This window comes from Emys orbicularis, chromosome 9 (assembly GCF_028017835.1).
Source record: "Emys orbicularis isolate rEmyOrb1 chromosome 9, rEmyOrb1.hap1, whole genome shotgun sequence".
NCBI lineage: Eukaryota > Metazoa > Chordata > Testudines > Emydidae > Emys > Emys orbicularis.
In genome coordinates, this window is record NC_088691.1 from 55,611,456 (window position 1) to 55,631,835 (window position 20,380).

Genomic DNA, 20,380 nt, shown 5'->3' on the forward strand with positions numbered 1-20,380 from the left:
GATGTGGCTCTTACCATGTTTGCTTCATGAGGATTTTGAACCCATCTGGACAGGTGGAAGGGACAGGAAGGTGCAGGCTGTTACTGCCCACTCCCCAGATGATAGCTGAGGAGTCTACATCCTTGTATGGAATCTCTCCTGTAAGCAGCTCCCACAAAACTACCCCAAACGACCTGTTGTAGAAACATAAGGACAAACCTTCACAGTGAGTTACACAGGTTGTGAAAAAATTCTGTAACAGACTCAGACTTTCTGTTTGGTTATCAAAATGGGCAGCAGGTTACATCTGATTTTGGATCTTGAAAATGGATTCAAGAATGGTAATGTTCATATATTCATAAGGGTGTTATCCAGGGATATTTTACACTTTGTGCAGCCTCTCTCTGCCACTGTCCTAAGTCCTAGCCTCTTATCCACAGCTGCATCGGTTTTAACTTTCACTTTACACTGAAAAGCTAAACCAAATCCTCCTCCTTTTGGGGTTTTTAATCTCAAAAAGACATGAAGTTATGAGCAAAATACAATGGAATATGGGTAAAATCTACAATGGAAGGTCATAGTCTTGCCAATTCCAGTAAACTAAATGGCAAAGTTAGTTTTCCAAGCTGTAATCATTGTTGATCAGGGCTCCTTTGCTTTGGGACAAAGTGAGAATTTATGTGTATTCATTATAAACCAGCTAACAGATTTCCTTTGGGTTTTTTTTTTTTTAAAGCAAACACTCCCCCTGCTGGCGTGTTTGCTGAACTATCCATTCCCTCTGCAGACAAATGCTTCCAAAGCTAATGAAACACAAAACAGCAGCAATTATTACAATGTGAAAGTGAGGAAACAAACACAGCCACTGTGTAGGTGCCACTATTTGGACATTTCAGACTCCATTGGAGATTCCCTCTAGTTCTAACTTGAAGAAAGATGAACGAGAATTGTGTTAAAGCCAATCATGGCTAGAGAAGTATAAGGAGGGTCTGTCCAGAGCAGGCAATCCACACTACAAGAAATGAAAATTACAGATAAGAAAACTAAATTTGTCTTTCTCCTGTAATGAATCCAAGGCTCCAGAGAGAAGTCATAATTCACAAAAGGTAGCAAGGAATGACTGCCATCTACCAACCACATAGAGAGCATCATAAAATAGTAAACTGATGCCAAAACGGTTAGTACAAAGACAAAAGAGAGGTAACCAAGAGACAAAGAAAAGCACTCACTGAATAACCGTTCCAGAAGCTAGAATTAGCCTGAGATGCAGAGATGTGGTAGTGAGTTTCAAAGTCCAAAATTACTATATCCCAGAAGGAATAGCATCTTTCTATCTCTTTCTCTACGTATCCTTGCACACTGACTACATTTCCCAGACCTGAAGAAGAGCTCTGTGTAAGCTCGAAAGCTTGTCTCTTTCACCAACAGAAGCTGGTCCAGTAAAAGATATTACCTCACCCACCTTGTCTTTCTCATATCCTGGGACCAACCTGGCTACAACAACGTTGCATGGAACAGAAGAACATGATCCTGTGTATATTCACTGTTTTAATTCTTAAAGGGGCAGGTTTTTGGGGCTCACTTCTGTGAGGTGCTAAGGACCTTCATCTCTCAACTTCATCAAACATCTAAATACACTGAATTTTTATTGCTTTCATAGCCCCACTCCTCATTGTGGAGCATATAATTAGGGCCCTACCAAATTCACGGCCAGGAAAAATGCATCACAGACCATGAAATCTGGTCTCCCCCATGAAATCTGGTCTTTTGTGTACCTTTACCCTATAATATACAGATTTCACAAGGGAGACCAGCGTTTCTCAAACTGGGGGTCCCAATCCAAAAGGTTACAAGATTATTGGAGAGGGTTGTGGTACTGCCACCCTTACTTCTGCACTGCCTTCAGAGCTGGGTGGCCGGACAGTGGCAGCTGCTGGCCAAGGGCCCAGCTCTGAAGGCAGCAGTGCAGAAATAAGGGTGGCAATACCATCTCATGCCATCCTTTTTTCTGCGCTACTGCTGGCCGTGGCACTGCCTTCAGAGCTGAGCTCCTGGCTAGCAGCTGCTGCTCTCTGGCTGCCCACCTCTGAAGGCAGCGCCGCTGCCAGCAGCAAAGAACTAAGCGTGGCAATACCGTGACCCCCCCTACAATAACCTTGCGCCCCTCCGCACCCTTTTTGGGTCAGGACCCCTACAGTTACAACACCATGAAATTTCAGATTTAAATATCTGAAATCATGAAATTTATGATTTTTAAAATCCTATGACCGTGAAATTGACCAAAATGGACTGTGAATTTGGTAGGACCCTAGGATATTCATGCTTACCAGATATCCACTTTTTCAGAGACGGGCTCATTCCGTATCACCTCTGGGGCCATCCAAGCCACGGTGCCCGCGAAGGACATTTTTGTACTTTTATCACTGAGTTCTTTAGATGTACCAAAATCTGAAATTTTTACTGCATCTGTATGAGTGACTAATACACTGGAGAGAGAGGGAAAAACACAAGGTATCAGCAATGAGAAAACGCTTTGCACTTCCATAGCAACTTTCAGAAGTGGATCTTAAAGTTCTTTGTCATCTACTAACACTGCCAGGTATAAACTATACCTATTTTATCAATGGGCAAAGTGATGGTGTAGGAATTAGTGGTTTATCTGGACCTAGCAGCAAGGAACTAAAGCTTTAAAACAGTTTGATCAGTAAATGGAATTAATTTGCTAGTTTCAGTAAATTCTCTCCCTCTGTTCAGAACAACTTTTTCCTGTGTAACAACACCAGATCCAGTTGTTCTGCCAACACGGAAGGGAGTCACAATTACCTCTTCCTTGCTTTGCATCATAAATGAGGTAGTGCTGAAATAAAATCAGTAAAGCAATCTACACTAACATTTTTGCTTGTCTGTCTCCAACCCTACTGATCAAGGGCTCCTGGTTTCTATCATTGCTAAAACCCACTGCCCCATAAACTACACTGTTCTGGAAACAAAGCTCCTCCCTCTTGGAATCCAGTTCAAACATTTCCTATATAAAACCTCAATTTTAACCACAGTCACTCAAGATCTTAGTGCAATAGCTGTTGTTAGCAAACGCTCTGTTTCAAATCAGTATGAAGCATTGGTGAGGCTGTTTGACAGGGTCAGAGTACAGGGTTAATAATACTGCAGCTTCACAGATGAGTTACCACAAAATTCTTTTGATTTTTTTCCAAACTCTGATTCTAAATTCTAGGGGCCAAATTCCATCCTGGTGTAAACGGACTGTAACAGAGTCATAACTGGGAACATCAAGGTTGACTATATTTGGGGGACTTTCAAACTTCTTGTAAATGCATGTTTTAACACAAAATGACTACTAAGATAGAAGATGTAATTAGCCATATACAGGTATATACTGTATACAGCAGGGATCGGCAACCTTTGGCCCATGGCCCGCCAGGGTAAGCACCCTGGCGGGCTGGGCCGGTACCTGCCACATCCGCAGGTTCGGCTGATCGCGGCTCCCACTGGCTGTGGTTCGCCGCTCCAGACCAACGGGGGCTGCGGGAAGCGGTGGCCAGCACATCCCTCGGCCTGCGCCGCTTTCCGCAGCCCCCATTGGCCTGGGACGGCAAATTGCGGCCAGTGGGAGCCGCGATCGGCCGAACCTGCGGATGCGGCAGGTAAACATACCGGCCCGGCCCGCCAGGGTGCTTACTGGCGGGCCGTGTGCTAAAGGTTGCCAATCCCTGGTATACAGTATAATTAGAGGTAACAATTACAGAAAAATGTAGAACTATTTGTTGGAAAATTTATCTTGATATTCAAACTAGCAATAATAAAAATAATAAGTGATGTAATAATAATAACCTCACTGCCCAAACAATGTAACATACCATTTAAAACATTTACAGTCAAATACAGATACAATAACAGAACCACAGTCACACCGCGTGCTGTAAACAGTGAAGGAAGGGTGAGGCTGAAGCAATGTCCAGGGTGAACGAGATAAGGCAGCTGGGCAGTATCAGCAGGGGAGCAGGTGTAGGAGAAGAGGGAGATACACATTCACGAGAGCAGGAGATGAGACCAGAACAAAACAGACACGAAGGACAGACAAAATAAAGAGCAGAAGGAGACAGAGTGATTCACTTTTTCAAAAGGGCAAAATAGCCATCTCATTAGCAGACGTTTCCCTACTATTACTTTCCCACATAAGCAACTGGTTCAGTTGCCACAGGGATGTTATGCTAGTATAAATGGGAGCAGAGATGGTCCAGGCAGTTAAAAACAAGTCAGAGGAACCACAGGACAAATCTCTCTCAAGTTATGGGCCAGACCATGAGAAAGTTTAAGGGCCCCTGATTTAGCTCGATATCCATTTGCTGGAGGAATTCACTCAAAAATCTACTTTGTTAGTTTTAAGCACCCAAGGACTCACTTTGGTGACTTGAGGTCTCGGTGGATGATTTTATGAAGGTGTAAATAATTCATTCCACTTGCGATCCCTGTGGACCAGTCCACAAGCAGCCGAGGCGTGACTTTCCGACCTGCTCGTAGCACTTCATAGAGCTGTCCATGTGCACAGTACTCCATGATAATACAGTAACATGGGGCTTGAGTGCAAACTCCCCTGTCAGAGAACACACACAAACACCATACACATTACTGCAAATCAAACCCAACACTCAGTATCAAAGGGATTCTCTGAACTCAAAAATATACCATTGTGATCTGAATGCTCACAGCTCACTGACTTTCATGGCAGGGAGCTGTAGGGGCTCAGCACATATGAAAATTAGACCATTGTTCTTTATCTGGAACGTGTCAACTGTGCACCTGACTCATACGTGGAGAAATTAAGTTTCTCTATAGAAGCAGAAGCTGCTCTGTAGGTTTATGTCTTTGGCTTTTATGTTCTGGTATTGACCTTCATTCTCCAGGGATACAGGCACAGGAACGCAGACATTGCCATACAGGTCCAGATCAGACTACAGAGCCTCCTGGTCAAGCAATGACAGGGGCTTCCAATGCTTCACAGGAAAACAAAAAATATGCCTTAGTAAATGCTCAATCAGGAAGAGCTCTGGAACACCAGACACATAGCAAATACAAACTTTAGTGTAGTTCATTGCCAAAATGCCTGAAGAGAGCTAACCTTCCATCAGAAAACTTCCATTCTATGAGACCCCATTAGTCTCCCAGCATTTTGATTAACCAGCTAATAATGTGACACTATTAGCTTAAAAGTAATATTTCTGTTACTATTTCCTCTACATTTTCTCCTCCTCCCTTCCCACTAAGATTACAGAAAACAGATCCATCTCTAGTCAGCAGGACTTAGACTTTATTTTTTACTTCGGGTTTGTTTGTATTTGTTTGTGTGGTGTTCCTACGTCAAAGTTAGGTCAAAATAGTAGGTTTTATATTTATTCCATATATTGTCAGACATGCTTTGGAGAAACACGGCTTGTGTTCATTCAACCACTGCAGTCACCTTCTAACTTGTCACATAATTCGTTTGGTTGGCTTGCCTTCTACTAAGTCACTCTGGGCTCAGTTTTACAGTTGCGTCACATGAAGAGCTCCCACCGAATCAGCAGGAATTCCACATTAAAGCAGCTCTAACCTGGACCTTGTATTAGTATTCAGCCAGGTTAACAGAATAAGGGTTCATCTCCACTCCATTTGGAGCTAAATTCTTACTAACACTCCTTCCAGTAAGGAAATCATTTCTGTCCACCATATATTTTAGTACTATTCAAAAATCCTCTTGCAGCAAAAGTGAAATTAGGTTGGGAAGTATCTGCAGGCATCACTTGGATAACAAATGGGGTTAGGAGTAAAATCTACTTAGATTAAATGTCTGTACTATATGGTTTGTCTCCTTAGGACATGGACTGTGTCCATGTTTTGTACAGCACTGAGCATATCAACCATGTCCAGTAAGTAACTCCAGTAATAAATTACCTACTTACACCACAGATCTGCAAGACCTGGTTTTGCTTTATGCACACTCTAGTGTTATGCCTGCTCCGAGAAGATCTGTTGCAAGTTCAAGTACAATTCAGTTCAGTCCTTTAAGAGGACGAGGGCAGTAGAGACTGATAGTACTGAGGGAGCTCTTGCCTTTATGTTTTGCAATAACATGAATTCAGATCTGGTTAATGGCAAAATTCTGCCCTTGCAGCAAGAACATTGTTGGAGGGAAGCAATAAAGTTTTGGCTTTAGGAAGGGTCCATACACCATCCTGCCAGCCCAGGCTGAATGCAGTGTGCAGAATACCTCATTCTGTCCCCTAAAAAGCAGCATTTCCAATCCCCACGTATGCTGCTGACTACAGTATACATGCAGGTGGATGGGCCCACACCAACACAGCCAGCACACACCCCATCAGTGCATCAGCCACGCCCTGACCTAGCACTCAATAGACACTGACAAGGAAATCCTCCCCACTTGCTGTGAGAGAGAGGAAGAAGCACCCTCAGAGCTCTTCTGATTTAAACACACCTGTGCAACATAGAACGCAAGTTGCCCTGAGTGTTCACACTTTCATGGGATACTCGCATAACACAGAGTTAGGCTTGTGCTTAAGTACCTTGAAAAGTCGGGATTTAACTAAAAAGCAGGTTGGAAAAAAGGCCATGTCCTTTAAGACATTCTCTGGCGTATGGGCCATCTCAGAGAGTCCTCAACCTGCTGAGGAGAGCACACCATCACATGGCCCTCTCAAATCACATTTCACAGAGCCTTGCAAACTTGTCCTGCCGAGATCTGCTCCTAGGATGAGACCCTGAACCTGTCCTGATGCAGGCAAGCTACAGCCCAGGAGGAATCCTTGGTAGTCCCTGGGAATTTTAAAACCTAAATAAGGACTACAGTAGATCTTTCTTTGTTCGCTCCCAGACAGTTATGACTAGAGAATGCACCTTCGACAGAGTGTGAGCTACACCAATTGCAAGACTGTGCTCTTGTGCCAGTCATCTAGATAAGGATAGACCTGCATGCCCCAGTGACATGGATTAGGCACCACCCCAGCCAGTTATTCAGTGATCACCCACGGATTGCTGCCAGTTGGAAAGGGAGCATTTTGTACTGGTAGTTGTTGCTGCCCACCATAAACCTGAAGCTGTTCCTGTTCTCTTGTCTGAATGTTCTTGGTTCTCACCATTGTCTTTAAATAGCTTCACTAAGCATAGCTGGAGCCCGTGGAGCACAGTCGAAGGAGCAACTCATACTCACTCAAGGGGGAGAGGAGTTGCTCTTCTGATCAGATCTGTTCACTCTGCCTGACTACAGCTCTACGCATTGCCTTCCTTCTACCCAGTAGTGAGGCTCTCCCCGATGGACAGGACAGGAAAAGTTTCCCATGGGCTTTGTGCAGGGGGAAATCTCTGTGGCAATAGTTTCTCTGGTCTTTCCTTTTCCTGTAGATGTGCGAAGTTCACAGGACTGTGTTTTTGTGTGTATGAATGTCAATAAGACCTCTCTGGGTTGGAATGTTGCACGCCACTTAACAGTGCCCACAACACTACATATCTCTTTGTGAGAGGAGGGGCAGAATGCATTTCCAGTTTTAACTATAGAAGATTGGATAAACCAGAAGGTAATTCCTGTACTCGGGTCTCACCAATTGGCCAGGACATGATGGCTAACAATGCCTTCTCTTGGGAAAAAACAGGTTATTACTTTTCTAGTAATTATCTAGATAACAGAAGTCATGACCTACTTGAAGGCGATGATGTTAGGATGCTTCAGCTTCCGCAAGTGCTTGATGTCTGTTTCATTCTGTTCTCTCACTTTCTTGATTGCCACCTCCTCCGCTCGGAATTTGCCTAAGAAGACAGCTCCTTGTGCTCCACTGCCCAACCACTGCAGCTCTGAGATCTCCTCAAATGGAACTTCCCATGTATCTGGTAATACACAAGCAAGGCACACAGCTTAGAAAATCTCCAAGTTCATGCAATGCTCTGCTGCAAGGTCATACCAGAGACAGCAACTGTCAACTCCTCTGTCATCTCTTATGACCTTTTCACGAAGTAGCTCAGTAACACATTCAAAATCTTTGTGAGCTGCTGATGCGATACAATAAGTTAATATACTAGAGACTTTCACATCTGAGGATTTGGAGAGTGTCCCTTCTTCGGTGAAGTTCAAGGAGGGAGGGAGGAGGGCTGTACAACATTAAACATATAACTATAGACAATCCAAATACTCCGATAAAAGGAAACGTTTAAAATCCACAATGGCCAAAACAAATTGAAGGGTTTTTCTACAGGAAAATCACAGAACCATAGAAGTGTAGAACTGGAAGGGACCTCATTAGTCATCTAGTCCAGTCCTCTGCACTCAAGGCAGGGCTAAGCTATAACTAGACCATTGTCTAATCTGTTCTTAAAAACCTCTAATGACAGAGATTCCATAACCTCCCTAGGCAATTTGTTCCAGTGCTTAACTACCATGACAGTTAGGAAGCTTTTCCTGATGTCCAACCTAAACCTCCCTTGCTGCAATTTAAGCCCATTGTTTCTTGCCCTACCCTCAGAAGTTAAGGACAACAATTTTTTACCCTCCTTCTTGTAACAACCTTTAATGTACTTGAAAACTGTTGACATGTTCCCTCCTGCCTTCCCCAGTCTTCTCTTCTCCAGACTAAACAACCCCAATTTTTTCAATCTTTCCTCATAGATCATGTTTTCTAGACCTTTAATCATTTTTGTTTAAATGGGGTAAAACAGGGCATAGAAGGGAAGGCAATAAATATGGAGCCAACAGTGGGCAGAGTATAAAACAGTGGTGGGCAACCTGCGGCTTGCAATCAGATTACCCTGATGGGCCGCAAGTTGCCAACCACGGGTATACAAACTAAAAACTGTTTAAAAAGCTAGCTAAGGTTGCTCAGTGACAACAGCTAAGTTACCTAACACATCATTTGGAAAACCCAAGCACTTAAAGCAAGATAAGTTAAGTACGTCATAAGAATCAGAGGGGTAGCCGTGTTAGTCTGGATCTGTAAAAAGCGACAAAGAGTCCTGTGGCACCTTATAGACTAACAGAAGTATTGGAGCATAAGCTTTCGTGGGTGAATACGTCTGATGAAGTGGGTATTCACCCACGAAAGCTTATGCTCCAATAATTCTGTTAGTCTATAAGGTGCCACAGGACTCTTTGTCGCTTTTTACATCATAAGTGTTACACTGACCACATAATAAAACACACATATTTTTCTTCAGAACTACAAAGAAATGCATGTTTCCTCACATCGCAACTTGAACTCTGCCCCCCAAATTGTGCTTTGATATATACTATTTTTATCATCTTGATTTCAATATAAGGCATAAATTTTTAATAGAGTAAGCAAGCACTGGAACAATTTATCAAGGGTTATGGTGTATTCTCTGTCATTGACAATTTTTAAATCAAGATTGGATGTTTTTTCTAAAAGATGTGTTTCTCTAGGAATTACTTTGGTGAAGTTCTCTGGCCTGTGTAATGCAGGAGGTCAGACTGGATGATCACAATGGTCCCTTCTGGCCTTGGAATCTATGAATCTCTAATTTTTAAAGGCATATAGTTAAATGGGAAATGTCAGTTAATGTATTTGTTTGCAGTGTTGTAATCATGTTGGTCCCAGGATATGAGAGACAAAGTGGATGAGACAATATCTTTTATTGGACCAACTTCTGTTGATGGAAAGCTTTCACACTTCACAGAACTCCTCTTCAGGTCTAGAGAAGGAAACTACAGTGTCAAAGATAAATACAAGTGGGATAGATTGTTAAGCATAAATGGGTCACATGTTGTAAGAGACCACTTAAAATGAAGAGTACAATTAACACCTCTGCAGTCGGTAGAAGAATGGTGGGTTAGTAGGAAGCAGCATGTGTTACAAGTTGCTATAAGTGGCCACAAAACCAGTGTCTCTGTTAAGTCCATGGTTTTTAGTGTCCAGCAGAGTTATGAATTTAAGTTCTCAGGCTCTTTTGAAGGTGCTGTGCAGATTTCCTTTAAGGATGAGGACTGAGAGGTCAGACATCAAGTGATTGCTTTATGAAGAGTATCTGCCCATGAAAGGTATGGTATTTTTGTCTTATCATTTTTCTGTGTGAGTTCATTCGAGAGCATAAGAATTGTCTCATTTCACCCACATAGTGGTTGTTTGGGTATTTGATGAGGTACACTACACATTGTGATAGGCATGCATAAGACCCATGGATCTTGAAATGGTATTGATCATTGTAGCAGTGGAGAGATGTCTACAGGTTTTGCATCTGTTGTTCTGGCAGAATCTGGTACCACTTTGAATTGGTGAGTCCTGGTCTATGGAGAGCTTGTTTCTGATAAGCTTCATGAGGTTGGGGGTGAGGGGTTGTTTGAAAGCCAGAAGAAGAGGTTTGGGAAAGATTTGTATCAGGAAGTGGTCCCCATCAAATATGGGTTGTAATTGTTTGATGACATCCCATATGGAGTCTAGTGTGGGGTGACAGGTGACAACTAGCGGAGTGTGGCTAGTGGGATTTTTTCCCTTTATATTGAAACAGGTTCTCCTGGGTATCTGGATGGCCTGTTCCATGATGCAATCTACTTCTCTGGTGGTTTTAAAACTGCCTTCACCAAACAAGGACACTCCACCTGAGAAGCAGATTGCATCATGGAATGGGCTGTGTCTGATTTCGGTGGAAAGTTTTTTGCCAAAATCCAAACATCGAAAATCCAAAAAGTTTGATTCAGATATTCTTCCACAACACTGCAATAGGGTCTTCTGACCAGAGTCTCCTGTATGGGCCAGGTTCCCTAGCAAGACTACATTTTCCATGACACACCATGTCTAATGGACTCTCAGGATGCATCATCAAGACAGGGAGACTATGGCATTTTATGGAAGATGCAGTCTGGACAGTTTCCTCTAAAAATTTGATTTTCTATTATTCAACAAACAATTAAAATTTTCCAAGGAACATTTGTAGCCATCATATTTATTTACACACATAGACTCGTAGACTTTAAGGTCAAATGGGACCATCGTGATCATTTAGTTCAGCGCTTTTCAAACTGGCAGTCCTGACCCAAGAGAGGGTCACAAGGCTATTGTAGGGCATCGTGAGATGGTATGGTATTGTATTGCCACTCTTATTTCTGTAATGTTGCTGGCGGCAGCGATCCTTCAGAGCTGGGGAGCAGAGAGTGGGGGCTGCTGCCCAGCTCTGAAGGCAGCACTGCAGCCAGCAGCAGTGCAGAAGTAAGGGTGGCCTGGTATGGTATTGCTGTATCCACTCACCCCCAGCTTCCCTTTCTCCCCGGCAGTGTCCTCTACTTGGAATATTGAAATATGGTAAGCCTACTTTACACTTATTGAAAGGCTTCACTGCCTTTGACTGCAGGGATAAAGATTACATACTTAATTTGGTGCTCCTATGAGTATGCACAGTAATTTGCTCTCACTTTGGGGTGTGTGTGTCATCACAGCATGAAATATATTCAAAGAGGGGCTCAGCAAAAAAAAAAGTTTGAGAACCCCATATCTAGTCTGACCTCCAGCCCATTGCAGGCGACAGAACCACACCCATCCACTCCTGTAATAGACCCCTAACCTCTGGCTGAGGTACTGAAGTTGTCAAATCATGATTTAAAGACTTCAAGTTACAGAGAGACTGCCATTTACACTAGTTTAAACCTGAAAGTGACCCGTGCCCCATGCTACAGAGGAAGGTGAAAAACCCTCAGGGTCTCTGCCAATCAGACCAGGGGTAAAATTCCTTCCTGACCCCAAATATTGTATGGCAATCAGTTAGACCCTGAACATGTGGGCAAGGCCCACCAGCCAGACACCTGCGAAAGAATTCTCTGTATTAACTCAGAGTCCTCCCCATCTAGTGTCCCATCACCAAGCATTGGAGATAATTTCTGCTAGCAGTCATAGATCGGCTACATGTCATTGTAGGGAGTCTCATTATACCCATCCCCTCCATAAACTTATCAAACTCAGTCTTTAAATCAGTTAGGATTTTTTGTCTCCACTGCTCCCCTTGGAAGGCTGTTCCAGAGCTTCACTCCTCTGATCATTAGAAGCCTTTGTCTAATTTCAAGCCTAAACTTTTGAGGGCCAGTTTATATTCATTTTTTCTTGTGTTCACACTGGCACTTAACTTAAATAACTTTTCTCTCTCTCCTGGATGTATCCCTCTGATGTATTTATAGAGAGCAATCATATCTCCCCCTCAGACTTCTTTTGGTTAGGCTAAACAAGCCAAACTCTTTGAGTCTCATAAGATAAGTTTTCCTTTCCTCGGATCATCCTAGTAGCCCTTCTTGGCACCTGTTCCAGTTTGAATTCATCTTTCTTAAACATGGGAGACCAGAACTGCACACAGTATTCCAGACGAGGTCTCATCAGTGCCTTGTATAATGGTACTAACACTGCCCTGTCTCTACTGGAGATATCTCACCTGATGCATCCTAAGACTGCATTAGCCCTTTTCACAGCCACACCACATTGGTGGCTCAGTCATCCTGTGATCAACCAGTACACCCAGGTCTTTCTCTTCCTCGTCACTTCCAACTGATATGTCCTCAGCCTATAGCAAAAATTCTTGTTGTTAGTCCCTAAATGTATGACCTTGCACTTTACACTATTAAATTTCATCCCATTTCTATTACTCCAGTTTACAAGGTCATCCAGATCTTCTTGTATGATATTCTGGTCCTTCTCCATATTAGTAATACATCCCAACTTTGTGTCATCCACAAATTTTATTAGCACAATTCCACTTTTTGTGTCAAGGTCTTTAGTAACAATGTTAAATAAGATTGATCCCAAGACTGATCCCTGAGGAACTCCATTAGTAACCTCCCTCTACCCTGACAGTTCACCTTTCAGTATGACCTATTGTAGTCTCTAGTCTCCCCTTCAGCCAGTTTCTTATCCACCTTTCAATTCTCATATTAATCCCCATCTTCTCCAATTTAATAATCATTTCCCATGTGAAACTGTATCAAATGCCTTACTGAAATCCAGGTAGATTAGATCTACTGCATTTCCTTTGTCTAAAAAACCAGTTATCTCAAAAAAAGGAGATCAGGTTGGTCTGGCATGGTCTACCTTTTGTAAAACCATGTTGTATTTTATCCCAATTACCGTTCATCTCTATGTCCTTAACTACTTTCTCTTTCAAAATTTGTTCCAAGGCCTTGCATACAACTGAGGTCAAACTAACAGGTCTGTAGTTTCTCAGATCACATTTTTTCCCTTTCTTAAAAATAGGAACTATATTAGCAATTCTCCATTCATAGGGTTCGATCCCCGAGTTCACAGATTCATTAAAAATCCTTGCTATTGGGCTTGCAATTTCATTTAATATTTCCTTTAATATTCTTGGATGAAAATTATCTAAACCCCACAATTTCATCCCATTAGGCTGTTTGAGTTTGACTTCCACTTCGGATGTACTAATTTCTACCTCAATATCCTCGTTCCCATTAGCCACCCTGCCACTACCTCTAAACTCTTCATTAGCCTTATTAAAAACTGAGGCAAAGTATTTGTTTAGGTGTTGGGCCATGCCTAGATTATCTTTAATCTCCACTCCATCCTCAGTGCTTAGCGGTCCCACTTCTTTCCTTGTTTTCTTTTTATTTATATGGCTATAGAACCTTTTACTATTGGTTTTGATTCCCTTTTACAAGGTCCTACTCTGCTTGGCTTTTGACTGTCCTCACTTCATCCCTACACTTTCTGACCTCCAAGAGGTAGCTTTCCTTGCTCATCCATCCAATCTTCCATTCCTTGTAGGCTCTCTCTTAATCACCTGTTTGAGATGTTTGCTCATCCAGCTGGGTCTGCAACAATTCCCTATGAATTTTTCCCCCTTGCTTGGGATGCAGGCTTCAGATAGTTCCTGCAACTTTGATAAAGTAATTCCAAGACTCCTCCACATTCAGATCCTTGAGTTCTTCAGTCCAGTCCACTTCCCTAACTAATTCCCTTATTTTTTTTTTTAAGTTAGCCCTTTTGAAATCAAGGACCCTACTTGCAGATCTACTTTTAGATCTATTTAGCTTTCCATTTAGTTCAAAGTGAATTAGCTCATGATCACTTGAACCAAAGTTGTCCCCTACAACCATTTCTTCCATGCAGTCCTCACTACTCACCAATACCAAATCTAAAAGGGCATCACCCTTGTTGGGTCACTGACTATTTGGTGAAGAAATCTGTCAACTATCACATCCAGGAAAATCTAGGCCCTACTATTATTAGCAGCACTTGTCCTCAAAGCTATAGCCGGGAAGTTAAAGTCTCCCATAATCACACAATTCCCAGTAGTATTTATTTCATTAAAAACATTAATGAAGTCTCTATCCATATCCAAATCAGATCCTGGGGGTCTGCAGAATATGCCAAACACTATCCCAGGGGAACCTCTAGTAGCTTTCTTTCCCAAAGTGATTTTGGCCCAAACAGGCTCTGTCTTATTCATTCAATCACTTCTAATTTCTTTAGTCTACCTCATCATTAATATACAATGCTACGCCACCACCTTTGCCTTTATTTCTGTCTTTCCTGCACAGCACGCATCCTTCAATACCTGTACTCCAGTCATGACTACTATTCCACCATATTTCTGTTATCCTTATAATATCTGGTATCAGAGGGGTAGCCTTGTTAGTCTGGATCTGTAAAAAGCAACAAGGAGTCCTGTGGCACCTTATAGACTAATAAATGTATTGGAGCATAAGCTTTCGTGGGTGAATACCCACTTCATCAGATGCATGTACAGACCCACGAAAGCTTATGCTCCAATACATTTATTAGTCTATAAGGTGCCACAGGACTCTTTGTTGCTTTTTATAATATCTTGTTTCACTTCCTGCACCAGTAGTTCTAGTTCCTCCATTTTGTTATCTAGGCTCCTTGCATTGGTGTACAAACATCTTCATTGTTGCTGCTTGGCTTTGCCCACATTCCTTTCCCAATTAGGTACAGTCATTCTACTGCCAGTATCACCTACCTGACTGTTAGTACTGATAACAACGAAGCTATCATTCCTCTTATGTTATGCCCACTGCTGTTCCTTTCTCCATTGCTGTATCCTTTCTTACTTGATTTTCCTCCCTTGTAACATTAAAATCGGGCGTGGAGATTACATTAGCATCTCCCAACCATCTTCCCCGAGTTCCTAGTTTAAAGTGCTCTTTATCATTTGTGCCAACCTCTATCCCAGAAGTCTATTTCCCTCCCTACTCAGGTGGAGTCCATCCCATGATAACAGTCCTCTGTCCATGAATGCCTCCCAGTGGTCAAACATCCCAAAGCCCTCCTTAGAGCACCACTGTCGTAGCTATTTGTTGACCATCATAATTTTGTCTCACCTTTGTTCTCCTCTTCTAGGAAAAGGTGGCACTCACCAACAGCACACACTAAACCCCACAGAGGAGACTTAGAACTGTCTTTCCCATGAATAGGAACAGATTTACATAATTTGTAAGAAGTATTTAATGTCAATTAATGAAACTGCCACTCAGTAGAAGAAAATATATTTACAAGAGCCTCTACTACTTATCAGGTAGAAGCAGGGTAGATGTGGATTTCCCAGTTGAGTCTGAGAGTTAGCAGTGACTGATTTTCAAGATAAGAAGTTCAGTTCAGTCAGGGGTCAATCAAGTTCAGTTCAATCATCCAAGGTGGTATTTACAGCTGTGTTGTTGTGGTTTTGTTGTTTCTCATTAGCAGATCCCCTTACACTAGACTTGGAGAGATGGAGAGTTACTTTACAGGTCGTTTTGTGTTCCTGCATGCCAAGCTCTTGCAGCTTGGCCCATCCTTTGCTCTCCCCTTTCTATCAGGTACTTAGCTCAGAAGTGAAGTTGCTGGAGTCACATTCAGCTGTTTAGATTGTGGAGTCATGTTTTGGTGTTTGGATCTAGTTCTAGCCATCAATATCTCTGCTATTCCTCCCTGTAGCATATCCTCTGGGATCCTCCAGGGATCAACATTAAAACCAATTCATCTGACACAGCTAATGGGAGTCCAGATTCATTCATTCTCCTGAAAATCACAGAATCTCACAGGTTAGCAGGTTTCACCAACTGTCAGTGTTTTTAAAAATTCTGGGGTCCAGACATAACCCATTTTCAGATGCTGATGTAGGTGTTCTTCACCATATATCTGATAAATCGCTTGGTCAATGTCCATATTCCAGTAAATTATTTGGTTGACAGCAAGTATCTGTCTGGATCCAACACAGTGATGTGCAGTATAGCTCTATGCCAAAGTAACATTAGCAGATACCCTTACAACAGTTTTACTTCCTTTGACGGGTGGGGGAGACTCCGTCCAGTGCAGAGTGAGTTCACCCCATCCTTCGAGCTGCCCTCTGTCTCTAGACAGTGAGACCTAAGGGCTGAAGTCCATAGAGTTGCCCCAAACTGCAGGGCTCTAAGGCCCAATGTAATTGCCCTGATCCACAGGGTGGTAGGGTCACATGACCTATGTCAGGGGGGTAGCCCTTCTCTGTAGGGCAGTGAGTCCTAGGGGCCAAAGTCCATAGAGATATCCTGGGTTTGTAGGGCAGCAAGGCCTAGTGGCCAGAGTCAACAGAGATACCCCGGGTTCATGGGGCAGTAAGGCCTGGCAGCCAGACTCAACAGAGTTGCCCTCCAGGCAGGGCTGTATGGCCTAGCAGCTGGAGTCAACAGAGTTGCCCTCCAGGCGGGGCTGTATGACCTAGAGGCCCGTTGGGGTGTGTGGGCCACCACCTGAGGGTGGTGGACAGGAAGGGGGACTGGGTCCTCCCTGCTCAACTGGATGGCTAGTCCCCCTCTGGGCTACTTCCTACCTGGTGGCAGTCTGCGCATCTTTGGGGTCTCCGGGTTCCTTGGGCGGTGCAACTCCCTGTAGCTCAGACCTCCCTGGGGCATCCACAGGTAGATGGGTATCTGCTTGGGTCTTGGCGCCTCTGGCTTCTGCGGTCCAGGGCATCAGTGGTTCCTGGGCAGGAGCTGACAAGGAGCGTCCTTCCTCTCCAGCGGTCAGCCCAGACTGAGCTGGGCTGCTCCCTCTTATACTGGTGCTACACCTGGAGCATGCCCAGTAGGGACGTGGGGGTGTGGCTTCCTCTGCCCACAGTGAGGAGTTAATCCTTCCCAGTCCAGTGCGGGGTGAGTTCACCCCATCACACTTCCCTATTTCAAATGACAGCTTGTTCTTCTAATCTGCATTTTTCCTTTCCCAAAGCTGGGGACAGGTTATATTTTTAAAGATATAATATACATAGGCCGTAAGCTCATAACCTTATTAACCCATATTAAAAATTTTCATTAATATCCACAATTTTTGGCGATCCATTTGTTCTCACATCACCTCTCTCTGTCCTGCTCTTTTATATCAGAATTAAAGGATGCAGGGCATGATAACTGTCCACAAATATATGAAAAGTGTAAACACCAAGATCACAGAAAAATTGTTCTGTGTGGGAGGGAGGGGAAGTAAAAGGAAGGAGTGGAGCGAAATGTTAAATGCTGAAAGTCTTCCTGACAACAAGATGTGTGAGGCGGTGGAATATTCTCACAGGGAAGTGATGGAAGCCCCAGTGTCTCAGATATTTAGTACCAGACTGGACACAACACTAACTAATACATACAGCATGGGAAAATCCTGCATTAAGATTGTATGGTGGAAAGTGTGTGAGCAGTTCCAACTATTCCTCCACTGTACCTTACCTTGCATTTGTCAACATTATTTTTAATCAGCCATGTGCTGCCCAATCACCTAACTTGATTATGTCCCTGAGGTTCCCCATAGATTTCTCTAGTCCTGACTAATTTAAATAATTGTCTCAACTTCAATGTCTGTCACCTCCCAGTTCAGGGGATGGAGTAGATCATGTAAGTGGTCTTTTCCAGCTCTAGCTTATACAATTCCACGCTTGTGGTTCACTACGGAGTAACTGTTTTCTGTGCAACTCTTTGTGTTAGGTATGAGAGAGTGTCAGACAAATGGTCATGTGGAAAGCTGGGAAAGGGATTTCATTGCTTTTAGCATCCTCATCCTCACAAACTCCACTTTAAAAGAAATGAAGGGAAGAAGAAATGCATTGGGAGCATTTCTGTGGTGCAGGCTTACCTTGTTGCTGCAGTTTGTAGTCCGTGGAGTATGCTTTCCCTATGATGTTCCATACTGGCCTCAAACAGCCAAAAAGTCCCTCAAGAAACCCACTGCTCCCACTCCCGGATCTGCTGAACTGGATTTTAATGTCATCTGTCCCACTGTTATTCTCTACATCCATCGTGTTACTGTTGCCCTGAGGCACAGCTGTTTCAGCTTCATCCTGTTCTCTCAACTGCAGCACACTGTTCTCAAATTGGTCCCTAGAGTCCTCGCTGACGCTGGTCAACACCGCTGTGGTGACTGGACTGCCCACACTTTCTATTAGATCTGCCTGAAGTAAGCCCTTCTCTCGCACATCCTCTATGATCTCAGGTGAAGGATGGTTTCCGGTGGGTGCATGATCACCATGTATCCCACTGAAGTCTTTGTCTTCACTGAAAGTTTTGTTGATCAAGTTTGTAGAGGAAGGCCAGCTCAGGTGCTCCTGAGGACTGGCCATGGTGCCGTGCATGTGCATGAAGCAGGTAGTACGATACGGTGCTTAGAGAACTAATGATACACAATTCAGATGCAACAAATGGCCCCAGGACCTGAAATGAAAGAAAATGGGATAAGAAATATTTTTTCTTTTCTTAATCACTACTGTATGGTATTTCTGTTGTGTGCTCTTTTCTGGAGAAGGCCTGATAATAAGTTTAACTTGAAAACTGGAGGCCCAATAATATTTGGTAAATGATTATTGAAATTAACAAATGACAACATTTGTTCCCTTTGACACTTAACTTTGTGCACATCATCAATGGGATGGTCCTTGTTATTTCTCCTCTGGGTTACCCACCATGAGTCTTTTCTGGGAAACGCAAATAACTGGCAAAGGCTGACCTGTGAGTCTTCTTACAGGAAAGGCCTGTGTCCACTATGTTACCACCAGGCCCAGTACCCCTCTGCACAGACACCAGTCTGTTCTAAGTGGACCCAACTGCTCGGTCTCACGTGTTTCCATGTCAACTGGGTCTGGGTAAAGATTCTGGCTATGTAGGACAGACCCTTTGTCTGAGCCCTTCCCTTGGGATGGTCCAGCCACCCCAGACCTTGAAACCAGTGCCTCAGACCTCCTGAGCCCCCCCAGTTGCTTACATGCATTCCTCCAGAGTTCCACCTTGATGTGGTCACTCTGGCTTCTAGTTCAGCCCCTTCAGGGACATCAAAGAACAAAGGATTAGCAAACAAATTTCTTGACCAAAGTCACTTTACTCTTGACAGCATCAAGAGTTACAGATCTCCTCAAACACAACGGAAGTCCAGAGACACAGCCTCCCTTAGTCTGATCTGTGTCCCTTCTGTGAGTCCAAGGTTTGTCAGCATTTCAGGCTAGGGTGACCAGATGTCCCGATTTTAAAGGGACAGTCCTGATTTTTGGGTCTTTTTCTTATATAGGGGCTCCTATTATCCCCCACCCCCTGTCCCGTCCCTTCTGCGTTCTCTCGCCTGCTGATGTGGTGACAGTCAGCCCCCCCTGCTCAGAGCAGCACACCCTCTTTAAAAGACTATTCCTCTCCTTGCCATGTGCTCCCCTGGAGTGCTCCAGCCTGGGGAAGGGGGACGAACACCCATTGTTCCATGGAGGTGGGGTAGTAATAGAGAGCCATTCCAGAATTATAGCCCCTGATGGCTTCTCAGTGCTGGTGTCAAGCACCTTTCCTGAGGAGGGAAGTTACCGGGAATGCAATTCATTAACCTTGGCTGGGCTGGGTTAGACATGAGTTCAGCACATAATACAAAATGGAGTTCCCCCTTTTATACAGACATAACCCACCATCACACGCTAGTCAGAGACAAAATGCTTATCCCACTCCCTCTGCTCTGAGGGCCCAAGCCAAATCTCACTGAAGTTAATGGAAAGACTCCCCTTGATTTCAATATGTCAACAGGAGATTTTTGATTAAAAAGCCAGAAAAGTTTCCCTAGGCAAAGAACAAAGGTCCTGAAGTCTGAAAACAGTCACCAAAGGAAGAAATGGAGGAGGTTGGAGACCACAGAACCTCAATGGGAGGTGCTGGGCATTCTGTACTTTTGAAAATCAGACCACTTAATTCAAGTGACTAAATATGGTGTTAGACAGCTAACATCAGGATGTTTGAAAATCGTCACCCCTGAGCTTGTGTTCTACCCCTCTTTGAGGGAGCAGCACATTGCATAGATAAAATAATAAGAATATCACAGGGGGAAGTTCAAAAGCCTGAGGGTTTTTTTTGGTATCATTCATCTCTTTCTCTGAATACACATACAGTTTTATATATAAAGCACACACTAAAAGG

At 43.5% G+C, this 20,380-nt stretch overlaps 1 protein-coding gene across 1 annotated transcript in view; it reads right to left on the bottom strand.

Annotated features, from left to right (window-relative positions):
* The window catches only part of MAP3K13 (mitogen-activated protein kinase kinase kinase 13), a 43,238-nt gene extending 24,612 nt beyond the window's left edge, over positions 1-18,626 (bottom strand). The window contains exons 1-5 of the mRNA XM_065410796.1: positions 18,078-18,626; positions 7,689-7,872; positions 4,400-4,591; positions 2,307-2,465; positions 15-173 (exon numbers count right to left, since the gene is read on the bottom strand). Of these exons, the coding sequence (XP_065266868.1) occupies positions 15-173; positions 2,307-2,465; positions 4,400-4,591; positions 7,689-7,872; positions 18,078-18,579 (1,196 nt within the window). The 5' untranslated portion in view covers positions 18,580-18,626. The remainder of the gene's footprint in view (positions 1-14; positions 174-2,306; positions 2,466-4,399; positions 4,592-7,688; positions 7,873-18,077) is intronic.
* Between the last annotated feature and the right edge of the window lie 1,754 nt (positions 18,627-20,380).